Genomic DNA, 20,256 nt, shown 5'->3' with positions numbered 1-20,256 from the left:
GAGCAACTAAGCCCGTGCGCCACAACTACTGAGCCTGCGCTCTAGAGCCCGCAAGCCACAACTACTGAGCCCACTCGCTACAGCTACTAAGCCCGCGCACCTAGAGCCCGTGCTCTGAAGCAAGAGAAGCCACCGCAATGAAAAGCCCGCGCACAGCAACAAAGGGTAGCCCCTGCACGCCGCAACTAGAGAGAGCCAGCGCATCAACGAAGACCCAATGCAGCCGAAAATAAACAAAATAAATAAATTTTTAAAAATTAAAAAAAAAAAAAAAAAGCTGAGTAAAAAGGTCACTATTCTCTCCAGTGCTGGAGATGTTGAAATTTTCCATAATAAGTGATTACTTTTAAAAGGGAGGGTGAGCAAGACAACAATTGAAAATTAAAACAGAACAGACAAATACAAAGCAAAATAACAGGAAATTACATTAAAAACTTGAATGAGTACCTGGAAAACTAGCATAAGAATACAAGGTATGAGCCCAATGGTTTGCTTGTTTTGGAGAGATGCAGTGGGGGATGGAAGAGAACGGAGAAGGTGGGAAATATGTATCTCCATGCCCACTATAATACATCCCCATCATTTATATAAACATACTAGTCTCTGTGATTTTGAAGGAAAAAAATATGTAGTAAATAGGGCTAGAAAACTAAACCTGAATTGAACTGACGAAAGTTGTAATAAGAATACAAGTTGGTTAAATGTAATTGTTGCTTCTGTAGTACTTCAAAGTCTCTGCAAAGAGTTTATATTACATAGCACAAATATTTATCCTGGACTTTGCTTTACATTATTAATTCATATTACAGAACTTAAAAAAAAAGTAAACTTCAAGGCAGTCCCTACTTGAAGTAATATGAATAAATCACGAACATAACTAGAGACACCACTCCTTGCACTTTGTAAGGATTCTCTCACTTCATCCTTAAACCATCCTATAAGGTAGTTACAGGCAGACCTCATTTTATTGCAGTTCACTTTATTACACTTTGCAGATATTGCATTTCTTACAAATTGAAGGTTTGTGGCAACCCTATGTGGAACAAGTCTATTAGCACCATTTTTCCAACAGCATTCGTTCACTTCATGTCTCTGTGTCACATTTTGGTAATTCTTGCAATATTTCCAACTTTTCCATTATTATTATGTTTGTTGTGGTGATCTTGTGATTACTGATCTTTGATGTTACTATCTTAACTGTTTTGGGGCATCAGAAACTGTGTCCATATAGGACAGCAAATTTAATCGATAAATGTTGTGTGTGTTCTGACTGCTCCACAAACTGACCACTCACCATCTCTCTCCTTCTCCTTGTGCCTTCCTATTCCCTGAGACACAACAATATTGAAATTAGGCCAATTAATAACACGACACTGGCCTCTAAGTGTTCAAATGAAAGGAAGAGTCGCACATCTCTCACTTTAAATTAAAAACTAGAAATGATTAAGCTTAGTGAGGAAGGCATGCTGAAAGCCAAGATAAGCTAAAAGCTAGACCTCTTGCACCAAACAGTTAACCAAGTTGTGAATGGACAAGTTCTTGAAGGAAATTAAAAGTGCTACCGCAGTGAACACATGAATGGTAAAAAAGTGAAACAGCCTTATTGCTGATATGGAGAAAGATTTAGTGGTCTGGATAGAAGATCAAACCAGCCACAACATTCTCTTAAGCCAAAGCCTAATTCAAACAAGTCCCTAACTCTCTTCAAGTCTGTGAAGGCTGAGAGAGGTGAGGCAGCTGCAGAATAAAAGTTTGAAGCTAGCAGAGTTTGGTTCATGAGGTTTAAGGAATGAAGCCATCTCCATAACATCAAAGAGCAAGGTGAAGCAGCAAGTGGTGATGTAGAATCTGCAACAAGTTATCCAGAAGATCTAGCTAAGATAATGAATGAAGGTGGCTACGCTACACAACAGATTTTCAATGTAGATGCAACAGCCTTTTCTTGGAAAATGTCATCTAGGACTTTTCATAGCTAGAGAAGAGAAGTCAATGCCTGGCTTCAAAGCTTCAAAGGACAGGCTGACCCTCTTGTTAGGGGCTAATGCAGCTGGTGACTAAAGCTAAAGCCAGTGCTCATTCACCATTCCAAAAATCCTAGGGCCCTTAAGAATTATGCTAAATCTACTCCGCCTGTGCTCTCTAAATGGACTATCAAAGCCTAGATGACAGCACATCTGTTGACAACATGGCTTACTGAATATTTTAAGCCCACTGTTGAGAACTACTGCTCAGAAAAAAAAATTCCTTTCAAAATATGACTAGTCATTGACAATGCACCTGGTCACCCAAAAGCTCTGATGAAGATGTACAACGAGATTCATATTGTTTTCATGCCTGCTAAGACAACATCTGTCCATAGCCTGTGCCATGGATTAAGGAGTAGTTTCAAATTTCAAGTCTTACTTCTTAAGAAATACATTTCTGAAGGCTACAGCTGCCACAGATAGTGATTCATATGATGGATCAGGGCAAAGTAAATTGAAAACCTTCTGGAACGGATTCACCATTCTACATGCCATTAAGGACATTCATGATTCACGGGAAGGGGTCAAAATATCAACATTACAAGATGTTTGGAAGAAGTTGATTCCAACCCTTCATGCATGACTTTGAGGGGTCCAAGACTTCAGTGGAGGAGTTCACTGCAGATGTGTTAGAAACAGCAAGAGAACTAGAATTAGAAGTGGAGCCTGAAGATGCAACTGAATTGCTGCAATCTCATGATGAAACGTCAATGGATGAGGAGTTGCTTCTTATGAGCAAAGAAAGCGGTTTCTTGAGATGGAATCTACTGGTGCAGACTGTTGAAATGACAACAACAGATTTAGAATATAACATAAACTGAGATGATAAAGCAGCAACAGGGTGTGAGAGGACTGACTCCAATTTTGAAAGAAGTTCTGCGGGTAAAATGCTATCAAACAGCATTGCATGCTGCAGAGAAACCATTCATGAAAGGAAGAGTCCATCAGTGCAGCAAACTTCACCGTTGTCTTATTTTAAGAAATAGCTACAGCACCACAACCTTCGGCAACTATCACCCTGATCAGTCAGCAGACATCAACGTCAAGGCAAGACTCTCCGCCAGCATAAAGATTATGACTCGCTGAAGGCTCTGATGATGGTTAGCATCTTTTAGCAATAAGGTACTTTAAAATTAAGCTATGTAAATTTTTTTTTTTTTTTAGACATAATGCGACTGCTCACTTAATAGACTACAGTATAGGGTAAACATAACTTTTATAGCTCTGGGAAACCAAAAAATTTGTGTGACTCGCTTTATTGCAATAAGCAGTGGCCTGGAACTGAACTTGAAATATCTCTAAGGTATGTCTGTACTAGTATCCTCTTTTACAGATGAGGAAAATAAGACACAGGAAGACTAAGTAGCTTGCCCAAAGTCTGGCTTCAGGCTAAATGCTGCAGGCAAGATTTGAGGCAGACAGCATGAGTCCATCCACAGCCTGTGCTTTTCATTGTGAGGCTGTGTCAGCTTCTGTCATAAACTGGTAGAATATTATAAATACGGTTTTGCCAAGTGGCAAAACTTTCCAAGGAAGCATCTGAAATAATCAGAATTTGATTTAATCTGTACAGGTTCATATCTAATAACATGCCTGTCTCATCTTTGAGAGACAGTGTACTACAACTTGGACTACTTAGTATCACATCAAAGCAGATGAAACTAAATACAATGTGATATCGTGGATGAGATCCTGGAACAGAAAAAGCACGTTAGTGGAAAAATTGGTGAAATCCAAAAAGTCTGGAGCTTACTTAATAACAAGTTACCAATGCTAGTTTCCTTATTTTGACGTTACCATGGTAATGGATGATGGTAACAGCAGAACTGGGCGAGGGGTATATGGAACTGTTGGTACTAATTTTGCAACTTCTCTGCAAATCTAAAATTATTTCAAAATCAAAAGTTTATTTTAAAAGAATAGATCAATTTCTAAGCACCGTATCTGCAAAATTCAGTCCTCTTGTAAAATTTTTGATTTTCAAGTGAATGTAACATTTTGTTTGTTAATGTTCAAGAATATTTTCAAACTGTATTTCTTGTCTTTAAGGGTAAGGAACATACCTTACACATGCTTGACTTAATCACTCAACACACATTTAATGTTCGCCTATGCTGTGAGTTTACCATGTGTGAGGCACTGTGCCAGCTATGTCCTTGTTACAGAAAGGCCTCCTGCATCATAGATGCTTATAAAGGGTGACTGGAAGATCATCGTTGTGGGCACTGTGGTCTTGCTATCCTTCTGAACTTCTCCCACTGCAGTGTCTACAGGGTTAGGTGGCAGGAATGGACTGACCTCATTCCTAGCTCCAGGGATGCCCCCTAACTATTTTCACTCCATCTGGTTAACTTATCCTTGCCACAGTGATTACACGAATCATGGTGAAGGCAGCCAATCAGCACACAGAATTCCTCTGGCAACTGCATTGGTTGAGGAACTAACTGGGGATAATGAGATATGAAGGAAGAAAAGTGCCCTTGCTCTGAAGAAACACCCTCTCTTCCTCTGGATTTTGTAGAATATGATTTTTTTTTTAATCTGAAATATGTTACCATTTTGTCACCAGGTGGAAGCTACTCTGAGGATGAAAGTAAACAGAGAGTGGAAGTGGCCAGGCCCCCTTGATCTTACCAGTACATTCTCACAAATATAAAATGGCAATAATAATATTTCCCACAGACCACTGTTAATTCCAAGGCAATATGTGCACTATGGTTATGTTAAAAACAACAAAAACAACTAAGAATTGGGATGATATTAAGGTTTTGCTAACCTTGTGGTAGTATTTACATTTTGGTTATGTTTCTTTAAAAAGTCTTTGCCTGTCAGATATTCACATTAAAATATTTACAGGTGAAATTTTATTTTGGATTTGCTTTAAAATACTCCAGAATTTTTTTTTAATGGAAGAATGAAGGGTGGTGAACGAAATAAATATTCTAAAATATTGAAGGTGAGTAATGGGTAAATGGTGGTTCATTATATTGTTCTATTTGTGTATTTTAATCCAGAAAATATTAAACTGATAATTATCCCTGCATATATCTCAATATTATGATCACGTATATATGGAGCTGCCTTATCTGTTGAAAAGCATGATATAAAGTAAATCAGTGAAAGAGTCCAGATCTCAAGAAAAAGACATATTTGTATAAACACAACACAGTCACACATGTACCGTTAAAATGGACTTGAAAATCTATCTAATTGAATGCCTCGATTTTTACAGCTATGGAAAATGAAATCTAATACCTTCAAACTTTTATGTTGTTACATGAATGGTAATTCTAGTTTTGTTTTGTTTTTACCAACCATGTTATCTGAAAATGGAAAATATCAATACCAGCCTACACTGGCACCCAGGACCTGCTTCCTTTCATGTCCAGTGGACTGCTCTCCATCCTCACCTGACAAGGCCGGTGAGCCATATCTAGCACTTTCCTTCTTATAAAGCACCTACTGTTCTTTCTCTTCCTGCCTCACACCCCTCACCCAGACCTCTCTATGTATCCTGAACTCCAAAATGAAATAGCCTCATCTGCCACAAAAAACTCAGCAGGCCCCCCAATGAAACTGCCCACATGTCAGTTCTTTTTTGGTCACTGGTACCCATACTCGTGGGAGTCACCCTGCTGCCTCACATCTGGTCACCAGACCCTGGAGATTCCTGTAAGTCCTCCCTTTCCTTTCCCAGTTGCCTTAGTTCAGCCCTCATCCTCTCCTTTCTGGTAATTTTGCATCTCCTACATGATTAATGCTCCAGGGTCATCTTTCTAAATGCAAAGCTAATCATGTTATTTCCTTCCTCAAAACGCCAGCAACTTCCCACTGTCTGAAGCTGACGTCCATACCCCTTTATAGCTCTCAAGGCTAGCCATCTGGTCTCTCCACACCTCTCTCTGTCAGGAATCACTGCACAACCCCAGTCCAACTCACTGAGCTGCTTCACGCCTCAAGATCACTGAGCTTCTGACTTTCTTCTCCTATTAGAAGACTCATTCATTATTTATTCAGCACACATGTAGTGAATTTTCACTATGTGATAAGCCCTGTACAAGGATACAGCAGTGGAGAGTGAAAACTGTCCTAGCCTCAAGGAGCTTACAGCCTAGCAGGGAAACAGATATTAAACAAATACACTATGGGGGGTAGGGGTAGGGTGGGAAGGGTTCACCTGCATTTTGTTACAATATCCTTTCCTGCTTCTTTGTAAACTAAAATGATTTAGAAGTGGCCCTTTTTTTGTTTGGTGTGATTTGTTCTTTGGTGAATCTGGGAGTTTAACATGCCTTTTTCCTGAGATGAAATTTTGCCCCACGCATCCTCTTTTTGGAATTCACAATCCCAGCAAAATTCTCATCAGATTTCAAATGTCAGCATTCCTGAGCACCCCCCCCCCCCACCCAGAGCACACCACCCTAAGGCAGAGCTGAACTGCCCTGTTCCTCCTCAGGACTCCATCTGACATCATAGTGCTCTAACCCTTCCCCACCTGACCCCTGCTGCATGGTCTGAGAGTCCCTAAGGACAGCAACAACATCCTTCCACCTTTCAATTCCCCACCTAACACAGTGCAGGCCCACAGTAAATGTTTAAATGTTCAAAGGGCAAACATTCACTCTTTAAAGGTAAATTACTTCATACATAAAGCATAACTTCGTATAAGCTTTTTGAATAACAATTGAGCAATACTGATAAAAACTTAGCAGGCCCAGAAGTACCACTTCTAGTTAATGTTCTACAGAAATCCTAGTAGTAGGCATAAAAAAGCATGTACAGGGATATCTTATTTCAACATTTGGCATAGTTGCCAAAACTAGAAGCAAATGTCAATGGCCACCAACAGAGATCTGTGTAAACAAATTATGGTGCATTCCTTCTGCGGAAGATCCCTTTGCTACCAGTAAGAAGGAGACAGACCTATCCGTATTGGCACAGAAAGATATCCATAAGCTGTACAATGACAGTTATAGTGAAATCCTGCTATTTATTCTACAAAAGAAAAAAACATGTTTTCATAGCATAGGGGGGAAAGTCTCTAAGAAAGCACCCCTATGCGTTATCCCTAAGGGCATGGGACAAGAAGGAGGAAAAATCATCCTGTACTTTAAATTTCCTAACACTGAATTTGTTAGAATGCAGTTTAATATTTCTTAAATTTGAAACACAATCACTAAAGTAAAAAGGTACTTTTTACACTAAAGTATACATTATTTTACCAGTTTCTTGTTTAGGGAACTGAGATGATATTTTTAAATTCTGGGTTTTTCTTAAAAGATGAAATATTATTCGATGCTACGTTCCCAGCACCCAGAATACAGACACACAGCAGGCACTCGGTTAATGTTTGCTGAATGAATAAACTGCTGTACAATTCCAAAACTGCTGGCCAAGGGTAGAAAGTATCTGCTTCACAAACTCACAAAGGAAAAAAATCACTCGCAGAAGTATCTTAACAAATGGTTACCAACCTACATAAATTAGGATTTTTTTTTAAAGTAAATTTTCAAAAAGCACACAAACTCTCCTCACATAAGCAATCTTCTACCTACCAAGTTTACCAAGAAAAAGGCTCCTTCCAAATCAATTTAATTCAAAACCTGGAGCGTGGCATATGGCTGGCCATAACACAAGTAATAAAAAGAAATAGGAAAACGGGTTAAAACACAGATACTCTAATAGAAAAAAACCAATCATTTTGATCCACCTAAGTGCTTATTTGGGGAGGTAATTAACTTTTAGCTTGGACTACTGAGACCAAGGCCCCTGACAAGCAGCCTGTTTATCTCCAGGTGCTAAAAGAATGCCCTAAAGATGGAAAGTCCTCCATGACAGTTGATACTGATAGGAGAGGTGAGACACCTGAAAGAAGGAAAGACAACCAAGGTTTTAGGCTTAAGGAAAAAGACTTGAATAGGTTCAAATTTAAGTTCATTCCTTCACCCCCTTTTTTGAAGTAAGATACAGTATATTTAATCAATTTCATAACTCATTTATTTATATAAATAACGGCCGGGGAGCTCAGCTCTTCCTTGGTTGAAGTCCCCTCCTCCCCCCAAGGGAAGGCACTTTGACAACTCGTTTTGGGATATGGGGACCCAGTAGTCTACTTAATTCTAGAAACCCACATACTCCTTGGATTTTTTTTTTTCAATCACTACTCTTAATTCTAAAAATTCCTTTGAGAGGGTGATTTAATCCTCACTATGAAAACACAAGGTTCCAAATAAGTTGTCACCAAAACCCAATAATCTTTAGAGAAGAGAGATTAAAGTACTTCTCTGTCAAACTAATTTAACTGGAGTTTAGCAAGTGGGGTGAATTAAATAAAATAACAAGTGAAAAAGTGAATAAAATAACAATCCTTTAGAGTGCCCTGTGCAATTTTCCCCAAAGCCCATCTGTTCTTTAAATGGAAATAAAATTTTCCAAGGTCTATCCCAGGCTGAGGCATTTCACCCTCTAGCATTGACTGTCTAGATGAAGATGTCTAAGTTCTCTGGGAAATCAACTACCTACAGTTCACTTACTAAACTTATTACCCAAAGGTTCCAGGCCCTGGTCTCTGCCCTCCCTGCCACTCCTCCACTCTTGAAAGCAGGGATCCTGTTTCTCATTCTTCAGAGACCACAGTCTTAGGTATGGAACAGGTGCTCAGTGAGTACCTGATTTTTGCCATTTCATGGCACTGCATAACTAGAAAAAACAAAACTTTGGGAATCATCTAAAAGCAACACATGTGTTTGCTTTGGCTAATAAATTCTACAAATGATTTTTTTTTAAATTAGCGTATTTTCCATCTGAATGAATCCCTACGTAACTTGGAAACCAACATCAACCCGCCCGCAAAGACACTTCTGTCTGGACAGAGGAGCAGCTGTGCCAGAAACGAACGCAGCCCATCCCGGGCTCCAGAGGGCTGGCGGCGGGGAGAATGGCGAGCGCCGCGCCCGAAGACACGACTCCCGGCGCTCCTACCCGGAGGCCGGGAGGGGGAAGGGACCAAACCGGGGCACCCCGAGCGCCCGCCGCCGCCGCGCCAGGGAGGGGTCTCCTGTTTCCTTGACAACCGCGCCGGGGCGCAGCCTTCCCAGTGGGCCAGGGGAGGGGAGGGAAAGGGAGGCGAGCGAAGGGACCCCACCCCTCAACCCCGCGCAGGGGCGGCGGCTGCCGGAGGAACCTTCCGGACTCAGCAGCCGCAGGCCCGGCTTGCGGGGCCCTGTCCCGCCGCGGCCGGCGCCTACCGTGTATCCCCGTTCCAGGTCACTCTCCTCGTAGCGAAAGGACGGGATGTAGACCTCCATGGTCGCGCCAGCCGGTCAGCGGAGGGCGAGCGGGGGGCGGGCTCACGGCCGCGGCCGCCGCCCCGCCCCCGGCCCAGCCTCCCCACCTCCCTTCGCGGAGCCCGCGGGACCCAGAGAGTACGCGGAGCGGGCCAGGGGCGGGAGCTGAGGGCCGGCAGCCAAGGGCTTGGGGACCCTGTAGCCCGCCGCTCTCTGGGCGGGCCCGGGCCCGGGCCCGGGGCCGGAGCCGGGGACCGGGAGCCGAGGGCGTGGGGCTCTGGGCTCCTGGGTTTCAGGCCCAAAGGGCGGCAGAGATCAGCTGGGCCCGGAGGAGGCGGGGCCTGGAAACCTGTGAGTCTGCAGAAAAGGGGTGTGCGCTCCACCGCGCCGGGGACAGGGCCGCACCCCGACGCTCCCTGCCCTTGAGGCTGGAGCGTGCGCTGGGCTTGCAATTTGCAAGACACCACCCTTAACAGATCGCCAGACAGCAAGGAGTAGAAAAGCATGGAGCCTCTTCATTTTGTTTTTGGTTGGTTGAATTTTCGCCTTAACACTCGGCTGGCACGAACAGCAGCGAACCCTGCACTACTTCTACCAAGACTTAACTGTTTCCCTTCGATTCCAGGGTCAGCGTCTCTTTCTGAGTTAGCCGTCTAACCTGGGAATGATGCTGTAATACAGAGCCCGAAAGTCGGCTGCTCACTGAGACAAACATTCCGGTGCTCCAGTTCTAAAATCCTGCCTGTATAGGGCTTTTTAACTATAAGAGAAAAATAGAAGACGGGGGGAAAAAAAGAAAGAAAGAAGAAAAAAAGGTGAGGGCTGGAATCTGCCCCTCAGGCCAGAACATAATAACCTGAAAATACCTAAAAGATGAAGTGTTCCAATGAGGAAATTTGTTTATCAGGTTACATTTGCAAACTCCGAGTTTCTTCCTTAGGTTAGAGCACAGGGCAGAATAGAAACATGAAGGTGACTTGTATAGCAAGTTTCTTGGGCTGCAAGTAAACAGCTGTGACTACGCCAGTTTGCCCTTGAGGCCAGGGGGCATTTCAACTTGAAACTCTTAAGTTTATGATGAGACCTTAGTCATGCAAAAGAGGAATAATCAGGCCCTTTGCTTTAAGAACTTGCCTGATGTGGACCCTGCAAAGCCCTCTACAGTAGCCTCAGGTGAAGACCCCACCTCCTCACCACACATTTGCAGCTCCAGGATGTGTCCGCCTGTCAGAACTCCATGCCTCAGAATAGGCTGTGCCCTATAACCAGACTAGCCTTTCTCTTTTCTTTCACTGGCCAGCACCTCCAGATGTAACCAAACAGCTCTGTGGGCTCCATGCTGTCTCAGTTCCGAGCCTGGCTTGTAAGTTGCCCTAAGCCTCTGGTGACTATCACCCGGTATTGTGCCATGTATTTATCTGCCTCACCCCTAGATTCTAGAGAAAGTACTTTTAAAAAATTGTTTTTTATCCTCTTCTTGGCATATTGGCAGGCACATTTTTCGTTAAAGCTTTATATAAGCATTTAAATACTCATCTTTACAAAACCAGCAGGTACCATGCCAGATGTTATTACATCCCATGTCTCATTTAAGCTTCGTAACAACCCCATGAGGAAGTGTTATGTACAGTAGGGCTTTCCAGGACTAAGAAGTAGTGTTCCTGTGGCAGAAGACCCCCCCAAACAATTTCAGGATTGGTTGAAACAGGTTATTAAGGTCTCAGTGTGTAATGTAAACCAGGATTATGTAATCATAAAATCCTTGAGCTACAGATTGCTGATCAAGCTTTTAATATGCTTTTTATACGATCCTTCCACAATAGCCTGCTAGTAGCCTGCCATATATATTTTTGTCTGGCTTGGTTCACCTATTTACCCATTGGACTTAAGAGTCAGAAATGTATGGGTCCAAGAAGATGTGACAGGTAGTCCAAATGAATCCTTTTTTTTTTCTTCCTTTTTTGCTGTCTTCTACTAATAGCTGAGTATAATTTAATTTTGCCTTGCTGAAAATATATACAAGCTCTCAATATGTGGGTGTGTTCTTGAGGGTCTATCAGCGCAGCTATAATTGTTATAATTCGTTATTTCAGATGGCATAAAGCTCAGAGAGGATAAATAGCTATGAAATTACTAGCTAATAATTAGAAGAGCTAAATTTCTAATCAAGTTCTGTGGTTAACCACTGTAAAGGAAAGAAGAGAATAGCACTAAAGTAAGAGAACATGGCAAATGTATTATTGTGATGTTCTTACATATCTTTTAGTATGACTCTATAATCTGTGACAGGTGAACTAAATATCTTCTCAGAACATTAATAAAAATACATGGCAAGTACACATGTAAGAAGCTGAACAGTTAGTATCTGTTAATAAAGGCCAGAAAATTACATAAGAAAAATAAGAAAATTCTGCTGGAATCTGGGTATGAAATCCCTACACTAAAAATACCACATTTACCTAGTATTCGGCAGAGGTATATTTCAGCAAACTTAATGATAAACTGCTTTAAATACCAACTTATATTAGAAGTCTTGACCAAAATCTATCTAGAATATATTACATATTCAACATTCAGTTATAAGACTAACATATCATGACCAAACAAGATTTATCCCAGTAATATAAAGATAGTTAAACATTAGGAAATCTGTTGCCATATTTCTCAACATTGTCAGATTAGAAAAGAACCAAAATAAATGAGTATGAAAATAAATTTTGACTAATACTAAACTTTCTTTGGGTTATTTGTATGGAAATATGTTAATATAAATGTTTCAGACATTACATGAAATTTCTAAAAATCTTATACGTTCTGGTATAATAAGTCATAATTCTAGTTATTACTTTAAAATGTATATCTCAGAAATAACTACATTTCCTTGTCAATTGCATTATTATGAACTTTCATCAAATCTTTAACCGTGGTCATTTTAAAGTCTTTTGTCATTTACAGACAGTTACATGGGACTGAGTGAACTGATGAGGATGATTATAATTTTTGTGACTTTCTGTTTGAATTAAAAAAATAATAAAAATTTTTAAAAAATGAAAATAAACTTTGAAACAACATTAATAAATCAGTACACCTCTTCCTAATAATTCTTAACAGGCTGGAAATAACAAGAACCATCTTTAACTTGATAAAGGTTACCACAACCCTATAGCAAATATCCTATTCAACATCATATAAGGAAGCATAAGAATAGTGTCAATAACTTTATCACAAGTATTGTTTGACATTCTGCTGGAGGCCCTAGCCAATGCAATAAGACAAGTAAAATAAATGAGGTATAGATATTGGATAGGAAGATATAAAACTAAGGTTACTTGTAGATGAAATGATCTACATAGAACAGAATCAACTAAAAACTTATTAGAACTAATAAAAGAGTTTCATAAGGTGCCAGATATAAATCATCGTATACAAATCAATAGATTTCATATTCAATAGTTTGCTTACACAACAACATTAACCAATTAGAAAATAACAGGGAAAACCAAAAGATTTCATTAATGACATATTAAAAACATAAAATTTCTAAAGATAAACTTAAAAAATGTGCAAGACCCATATGAAGAAAACTAAAAAAACATTAAAGGACACAAAAGAAAATCTGAAAATAGTTTTATCATGTTTCTGAATGGGAAGGATCAATATTTTTTTGATTTTCTTGGGTAAGTTTTCACCAAAACAAGTTATAAAGTTAATACAATCAAATGCCCAACCAGCTAAGAAACGTGACAAGATTGTTTGAAAAATGAATAGCCAGGACAGGTTTGAACAAGAAAAAAATAAAAGAGGGGATAAGTTAATCTACAGGATGTTAAACCATACTATAAAGCCATAGTATTTAAACCAGTATAATCCTGGAGCAAAATTAGACAAATGACGAAGGGAACCAAATAGCTCAGAAATAAATCCCTTAATAGATGGGAACATAATATGAAACAACAATGGTATTTTAAAGCTGTGAGGGTAAAAAAATAAGCTATTCAATAAATAGCTGAATGTTTAAATAGTTTTAATCAGTATTTAAATAGTATAGTTTTAATAAATGTTAAAAATAGTATAAATAAATGGTGTAATGAATAGTTTATGGATAACTGGCTCTCCATCTGAAAGAAAAGTAAAATTCATTTTTAAAGTGAATTCCATTGGTTAAGATAACAAATTGAACATACATAATTTCACTCCATCTAGCTCCAGTAAAACTGTAACAAGGAATTTCTCTCTTTTTTTTTTCACACATAAAGATAGGAAAAGCAGGAGAAGAGAGAATAGCAAAAAGATTTTTATAAGCTAGAAAGCAGATAGATGAGAAGTAACTTTCAGCAAACAAGTAAAAGCCAAATTAAAGCCAGCAGTGGGAAAGCTGAAAATCAACCTGATTTACACAGGACAATACCCAAAAAGATCAGTGAGAGGAAACAGAAGATACATCTAGAATAGGAGGTAGTTGGCTAAAAGAAGGAAGACTGGGGCTTCCCTGGTGGCACAGTGGTTGAGAGTCCGCCTGCCGATGAAGGGGACATGGGTTCGTGCCCCGGTCTGGGAAGATCCCACATGCCACGGAGCGGCTAGGCCTGTGAGCCGTGGCCACTGAGCCTGCGTGTCTGGAGACTATGCTCTGCAACGGGAGAGGCCACAACAGTGAGAGGCCCGCGTACCGCAAAAAAAAAAAAAAAAAAAAAAAGAAGGAAGACTGAATGAAAGCTGAGAATTGGGAAAAATCCCTTAATTCCCTCTTCCATCTTTGCACAATTCCAGAGGATATTTCCTCAAAGGAGAGTAAAAAAGAGAGTCTTTGCATCGGAAGTTGACTTGCCCAGCTGAGGGCATGGAAACTCTTATCAAAAAATAGTTGGGGTCTGAGAGTAAATGATCATATACATATTGAATGATGAATGCTGAAACCTTATAGAGGCTGGCAGCTACACCTTTACCTTCCAGGAAAGAAACATGAAGATATTCTCTGGGAAATCTGACAATCCCAAGAGAAAAAAAGCTAGAAATACTAACACTGGAAATTCCCTACAAACAGCCCAATGAGATTACTCTTCAGTGATGTTCAAATTTGATAGGCCTTGTGTGTGGCGAAGATGGCGGAGCAGGAAGACCCTGAGCTCAGCTCCTCCCACAGGCACACCTAAACTACAACTATTTACACAGAAACTATTGATGAGAATGATCTGAAGACTAGCAGAAAAGATTTTCCACAGCTAAAGATATAAAGAAAGAACCACAACAAGACCTGGTAGAAGGGGTAGAGATCAGTATAGTCAAGACCCACATTCCTGGGGTAGGCAACAACACAAACAAAAGGATAATCACAACTGGAGAGGTTCTTCCCAAGGAGTGGGGGGTTCAAACTCCACATTGGGCTCCCCAGCCCAGAGTCTGAGAAGACAGGCCCCCAGAACATGTGGCTGTGAAGGCCAATGGGGCTTGTGTACAGGAGAGCCAGAGGGCTGTGGGAAACAGAGACCCTGCTTAAAGGGCACATGCAAAATCTCACATACTCCAAGTCCCAGTACAGGGGCAGTAATCTGAAAGGAGCCTTAGTTAGACACACCTGCTGATCTTGGAAGGCCTGCTTGAGAGGCAGGAGGCAACTGATACTCTCCCTCAGAACACAGATACTGGCAGTATCCATTTTGGGGAGCTCATTCTTCCACAAGGAGACTGATGCTGGCAAGCACCATTTTGGAGTCCTCCCTCTAGCCTATCAGCACCAGGGGCTTATGCACCCAGGAGCAGGTCAACACCAGTCCTAAGCAGTCAGCCACACTGGGACCCAGCCCTACCCATCAGCAGGCTGACAGCCTCCATATGAGACAGGACCTGATAGCCAACTAAGTTGGGGGCCAGCCCCACCTAGTAGTGAGCCCACCACAAGAGAAATGCCCACACACCCCATGTAGGGGGCACCTCTAGAGCATATAGCTCAAGTGACCAAAAAGAAGTATGCTCCTGAGCCCCAAAGGATGTCTCCCACATAAGGCCACTTCTTCAAGATTGGAAAATGTAATCAATTTACCTAATACATAGAAATAAAAGCAATGAATGAGACAAAATGAGGCAACAGAGGAATATGTTCCAAACGAAGCAACAAGATGAAACCCCAGAAGAACTAAACCAAATGGAGATAAGCAATCTATCCAATAAAGATGGGGGTGGGGGGGTGGGAGGGAGGGGATATATGTATACACATAGCTGATTCACTTTGTTGTACCACAGAAACTAAACAACATTGTAAAGCAACTATACCCCAATTGAAAAAAAAAAAAGAGTTCAACGTGATGATCATAAAGATGCTCAATGAACTCAGGAGAAAAATAGATGAACACACTGAGAATGTTAACAAAGAATTAGAACATATAAAGAACCAAACAGAGCAGAATATAATAACTGAAATTAAAAAATACAACAGAAGGAAACTGACAGTAGATTAGATGATATAGAGGAATGGATTGGCAACCTGGAAGACAGAGTAGTGGAAATAACCCAAGATTTATTTTTTTTAAGCCAAGAAAAAAGGATTAAAAAAAATATAGTTTAAGAGACGTCTTAGAAAACATCAAGAATACTAACATTCACATTATAGGGGTCCCAGAAAGAGAAGAGAGAGAAAAGGGCAGAAATTTATTTAAAGAAATAATAGCTGAAAAATTCCCTAACCTGGGAAAGGAAACAGACATCCAAGTCCAAGAAACACAGAGTCTAAAACAAGATGAACCCAAACAGAACAACACCAACACACACTGTAATTAAAATGGCAAGATTAAAGATAAAGACAGAATCTTAGAAGCAGCAAGGGAAAAGCAACTAGTTATATACAAGGGAACTCCCATAAGACTGTCACCTGACTTTTCAGCAGAAACTCTCCAGGCCAGAAGGGAATGGCATGATGTATTTGAAGTGGTGAAAGGAAAAAACCTACAACAAAGAATACTCTACCCAGCAAGGCTAACATTCAGATTTGAAAAAGAGATAAAGAGTTTTACAGGCAGGCAAAAGCTAAAAGAGTTCAGCACCACCAAACCAGCTTTACAGGAAATGATAAAGGGATTTCTCTAAGCAGAAAAGAAACACAACATGAAATACGAAAATTACAAAAGGAAAATCTCATTGGCAAAGGCAAACATATAGTACAGTAAAGGTAGATCAACCACTTATAAAGCTAGTAGGAAGGTTAATACAAAAGTAGTAGAAATCATCTATATCCATAATAAGTAATTAAGGAATACACAACACAAAAATATGTCAAAAACATTATTGTGGTGGGGAGGGTAAAGATATAGGGTTGGTAGAATGTGTTGGAACTTAAGAGATCATCAACTTAAAATAATTATATATATGCTTATATATAAACCTCCTGGTAACCACAAACCAAAAATGTATAATAGATAACACACACAAAAAGAGAAAGAAATCCAAACAAAACACGAAGCATAGTCATCAAATCACAAGGGAAGAGAGCCAAAGAAGAAGAAAGGAATAAAAAACTACAAAAACAACCAAAAAACAATTAACAAAATTGCAATAAGTACATACCTATCAATAATTATTTTAAATGTAAATGGACTAAATGCTCCAATCAAAAGATGTAGAGTGGCTGAATGGATACAAAAACAAGATCCATATATATGCTGCCTACAAGAGACTCATTTCAGATCTAAAGACACATACAGACTGAAAGTGAGGGGATGGAAAAAGGCATTCCATGCAAATGAAAACCAAAAGAAAACTGGGGTAGCAATACTTAAATCAGACAAAATAGACTTTAAAACAAAGACTGTAACAAGAAACGAAAAGGAGAGAGACCTTGAAGATGGCAGAGGAGTAAGACATGGAGATCACCTTCTTCCCCACAAATACATCTACATGTGGAACAACACCTATAGAACACCTACTGAACACTGGCAGAAGACCTCAGCCTTCCCAAAAGGCAAGAAACTCCCCATGTAGGGCAAAAGAAAAAAGAAAAAACAGAGACAAAAGATTAGGGATGAGACCTGCACTTCTGGGAGGGAGCTGTGAAGGAGGAAAAGTTTCCACACACTAGGAAGCCCCTTCACTGGTGGAGACAGGGGTGGCGGCAGGGAAGCTTCGGAGCCACGGAGGAGAGCACAGCAACAGGGGTACAGAGGGCAAAGGGGAGGGATTCCCGCACAGGGGATCAGTGCCAACCGGCACTCACCAGCCTGAGATGCTTGTCTGCTTAACCGCAAGAGCAGGGGTGGGGGGGGGTGCTGGGAGCTGAGGCTCCAGCTTGGAGGTCAGATCCCAGGGAGAGGACTGGGGTTGGCTGCATGAACACAGCCTGAAGGGGGCTAGAGCACCACAGCTAGCTGGGAGGGAGTCCGGGAAAAAGTCTGGAACTGCCTAAGAAGCAAGAGACCATTGTTTCTGGGTGCACGGGAAGAGGCGATTCAGAGCACTGCCTAAACAAGCTCCAGAGATGGGCGCAAGCCACGGCTACCAGCAAGGACACGAGAGATGGGCATGAGACGCTAAGGCTGCTGCTGGAGCCATCAAGAAGCCTGTGTGCAAGCACAAGTCACTATCCACACCTCCCCTCCCGAGAGCCTGTGCATCCTGCCACTGCCAGGGTCCCGTGATCCAGGGACAACTTCCCCGAGAGAACGCACAGCGTTCCTCAGGCTGGTGCAACTTCACGCCGGCCTCGGCCGCCGCAGGCTCGCCCCGCACACTGTACCCCTCCCTCCCCACGGCCTGAGCGAGCCAGAGACCCCTAATCACCTGCTACTTTAACCCTATCCCGTCTGAGTGAAGAACAGACACCCTCAGGTGACCTACATGCAGAGGCGGGGCCAAATCCAAAGCTGAACCCCAGGAGCTGTGTGAACAAAAAAGAGAAAGCCATGTGGCTGACAGGGTCTTGGTGCTCCAGCCGGGTGTCAGGCCTGTGCCTCTGAGGTGGGAGAGCCGAGTTCAGGATATTGGTCCACCAGAGACCTCACTGCTCCAGGTAATATCAAATGGCGAAAGCTCTCCTAGAGATCTCCATCTCAATGCTAAGACCCAGCTCCACACAACGACCAGCAAGCTACAGTGCTGGACACCCTATTCCAAACAACGAGCAAGACAGGAACACAACCCCACCCATTAGCAGAGAGGCTGCCTAAAATCAAAATAACGTCACAGACATGGCAAAACAACCACCGGATGCAGTTCTGCCCACCAGAAAGATAAGATCCAGCCTCATCCACCAGAACACAAGCACCAGTCCCCTCCACCAGGAAGCCTACAAAACCCACTGAACGAACCTTAGCCACTGGGGGCAGAAGCCAAAAACAATGGGAACTACGAACCTGCAGCCTGTGAAAAGGAGACCCCAAATACAGTAAGTTAAGCAAAATGAGAAGACAGAAAGGATAAGTAACCAGAAAGATAAAATAGTGGAAATAAATACCGCAGAGCAGAATAAAGAAAAGAGAATGAAAAGAATTGAGGACAGTCTCAGAGACCTCTGAGACATTAAACACACAACATTCAAATTATAGGGGTCCCAGAAGAAGAAGAGAAAAAGAAAGGGGTTGAGAAAATATTTGAAGATGTGATAGCTGAAAACTTCCCTAATGTGGGAAAGGAAATAGTCAATCAAGTCCAGGAAGCACAGAGAGTCCCATACACGATAAATTCAAGGAGAAACAAACCAAGACACATGTTAATTAAACTATCAAAAATTAAATACACAGAAAAAATATTAAAAGCAGCAAGGGAAAAACAACAAATAACATACAAGGGAATCCCCATAAGGTTAACAGCTGATCTTTCAGCAGAAACTCTGCAGGCCAGAAGGGACTGGCAGGACATATGTAAAGTGATGAAAGGGAAAAACCTACAACCAAGATTACTCTACCCAGCAAGGATCTCATTCAGATTTGACGGAGAAATTAAAACCTTTACAGACAAACAAAAGCCAAGAGAATTCAGCACCACCAAACCAGCTTTACAACAAATGCTAAAGGAACTTCTCAAGGCAGGAAACACAAAGGAAGGAAAAGACCTACAATAACAAACCCAAAATAATTAAGAAAATAGTAATAGGAACATACATATCGATAACTACCTTAAATTTACAAGAGACAAAGAAGGACACAACATAATGATCAAGGGGTCAATCCAAGAAGAAGCTATAATAATTGTAAATATTTATGCACCCAACATAGGAGCACCTCAATACATAAGGCAAATGCTAACAGCCATAAAAGGGGAAACTGACAGTAACAAAATCATAGTAGGGTACTTTAACACCCCACTTTCACCAATGGACATATCATCCAAAATGAAAATAAAAAAGGAAACACAAGAATTAAATGATACATTAAACAAGATGGACTTAATTGATATTTATAGGATATTCCATCCATAAACAACAGAATACAATTTCTTCTCAAGCGCTCATGGAACATTTTCCAGGATAGATCATATCTTGGTTCACAAATCAAGCCTTGGTAAATTTAAGAAAATTGAAATCATATCAAGTAGCTTTTCCAGCCACAATACTATGAGACTAGATATCAATTACAGGAAAAAAACTGTAAAAAATACAAACACATGAAGGCTAAACAATACACTACTAAATAACCAAGAGATCACTGAGGAAATCAAAGAGGAAATCAAAAAATACCTATAAACAATTATAATGAAAACATGACGACCCAAAACCTATGGAATGCAGCAAAAGCAGTTCTAAAAGGGAAGTTTATAGCAATACAATACTACCTAAAGAAACAAAAAACATCTCAAATAAACAACCTAACCTTATACCTAAAGCCATTAGAGAAAGAACAACAAAAAAACCCCCAAAGTTAGCAGAAGGAAACAAATCATAAAGATCAGATCAAAATAAATGAAAAAGAAATGAAGGAAACAATAGCAAAGATTAATAAAACTAAAAGCTGATTATTTGAGAA

General features: G+C 40.8%; 1 protein-coding gene across 3 annotated transcripts in view; it reads right to left on the bottom strand.

The window, feature by feature from the left end:
- SNX24 (sorting nexin 24) overlaps positions 1-9,625 on the bottom strand; it is a 175,847-nt gene extending 166,222 nt beyond the window's left edge. The window contains exon 1 of one of the 3 annotated variants that reach the window (XM_028493161.2): positions 9,272-9,625. In XM_028493161.2, coding sequence (XP_028348962.1) covers positions 9,272-9,331 — 60 coding nt within the window. In that variant the 5' untranslated portion in view covers positions 9,332-9,625. The remainder of the gene's footprint in view (positions 1-9,271) is intronic. The other 2 variants (XM_028493162.2, XM_024122619.3) reach the window with 2 other exon arrangements.
- Between the last annotated feature and the right edge of the window lie 10,631 nt (positions 9,626-20,256).

This window comes from Physeter macrocephalus, chromosome 8, assembly GCF_002837175.3.
Source record: "Physeter macrocephalus isolate SW-GA chromosome 8, ASM283717v5, whole genome shotgun sequence".
Lineage (NCBI taxonomy): Eukaryota > Metazoa > Chordata > Mammalia > Artiodactyla > Physeteridae > Physeter > Physeter macrocephalus.
Note: the sequence above shows the minus strand (reverse complement) of the source record. Positions and strands in the feature narration are given on the sequence as shown.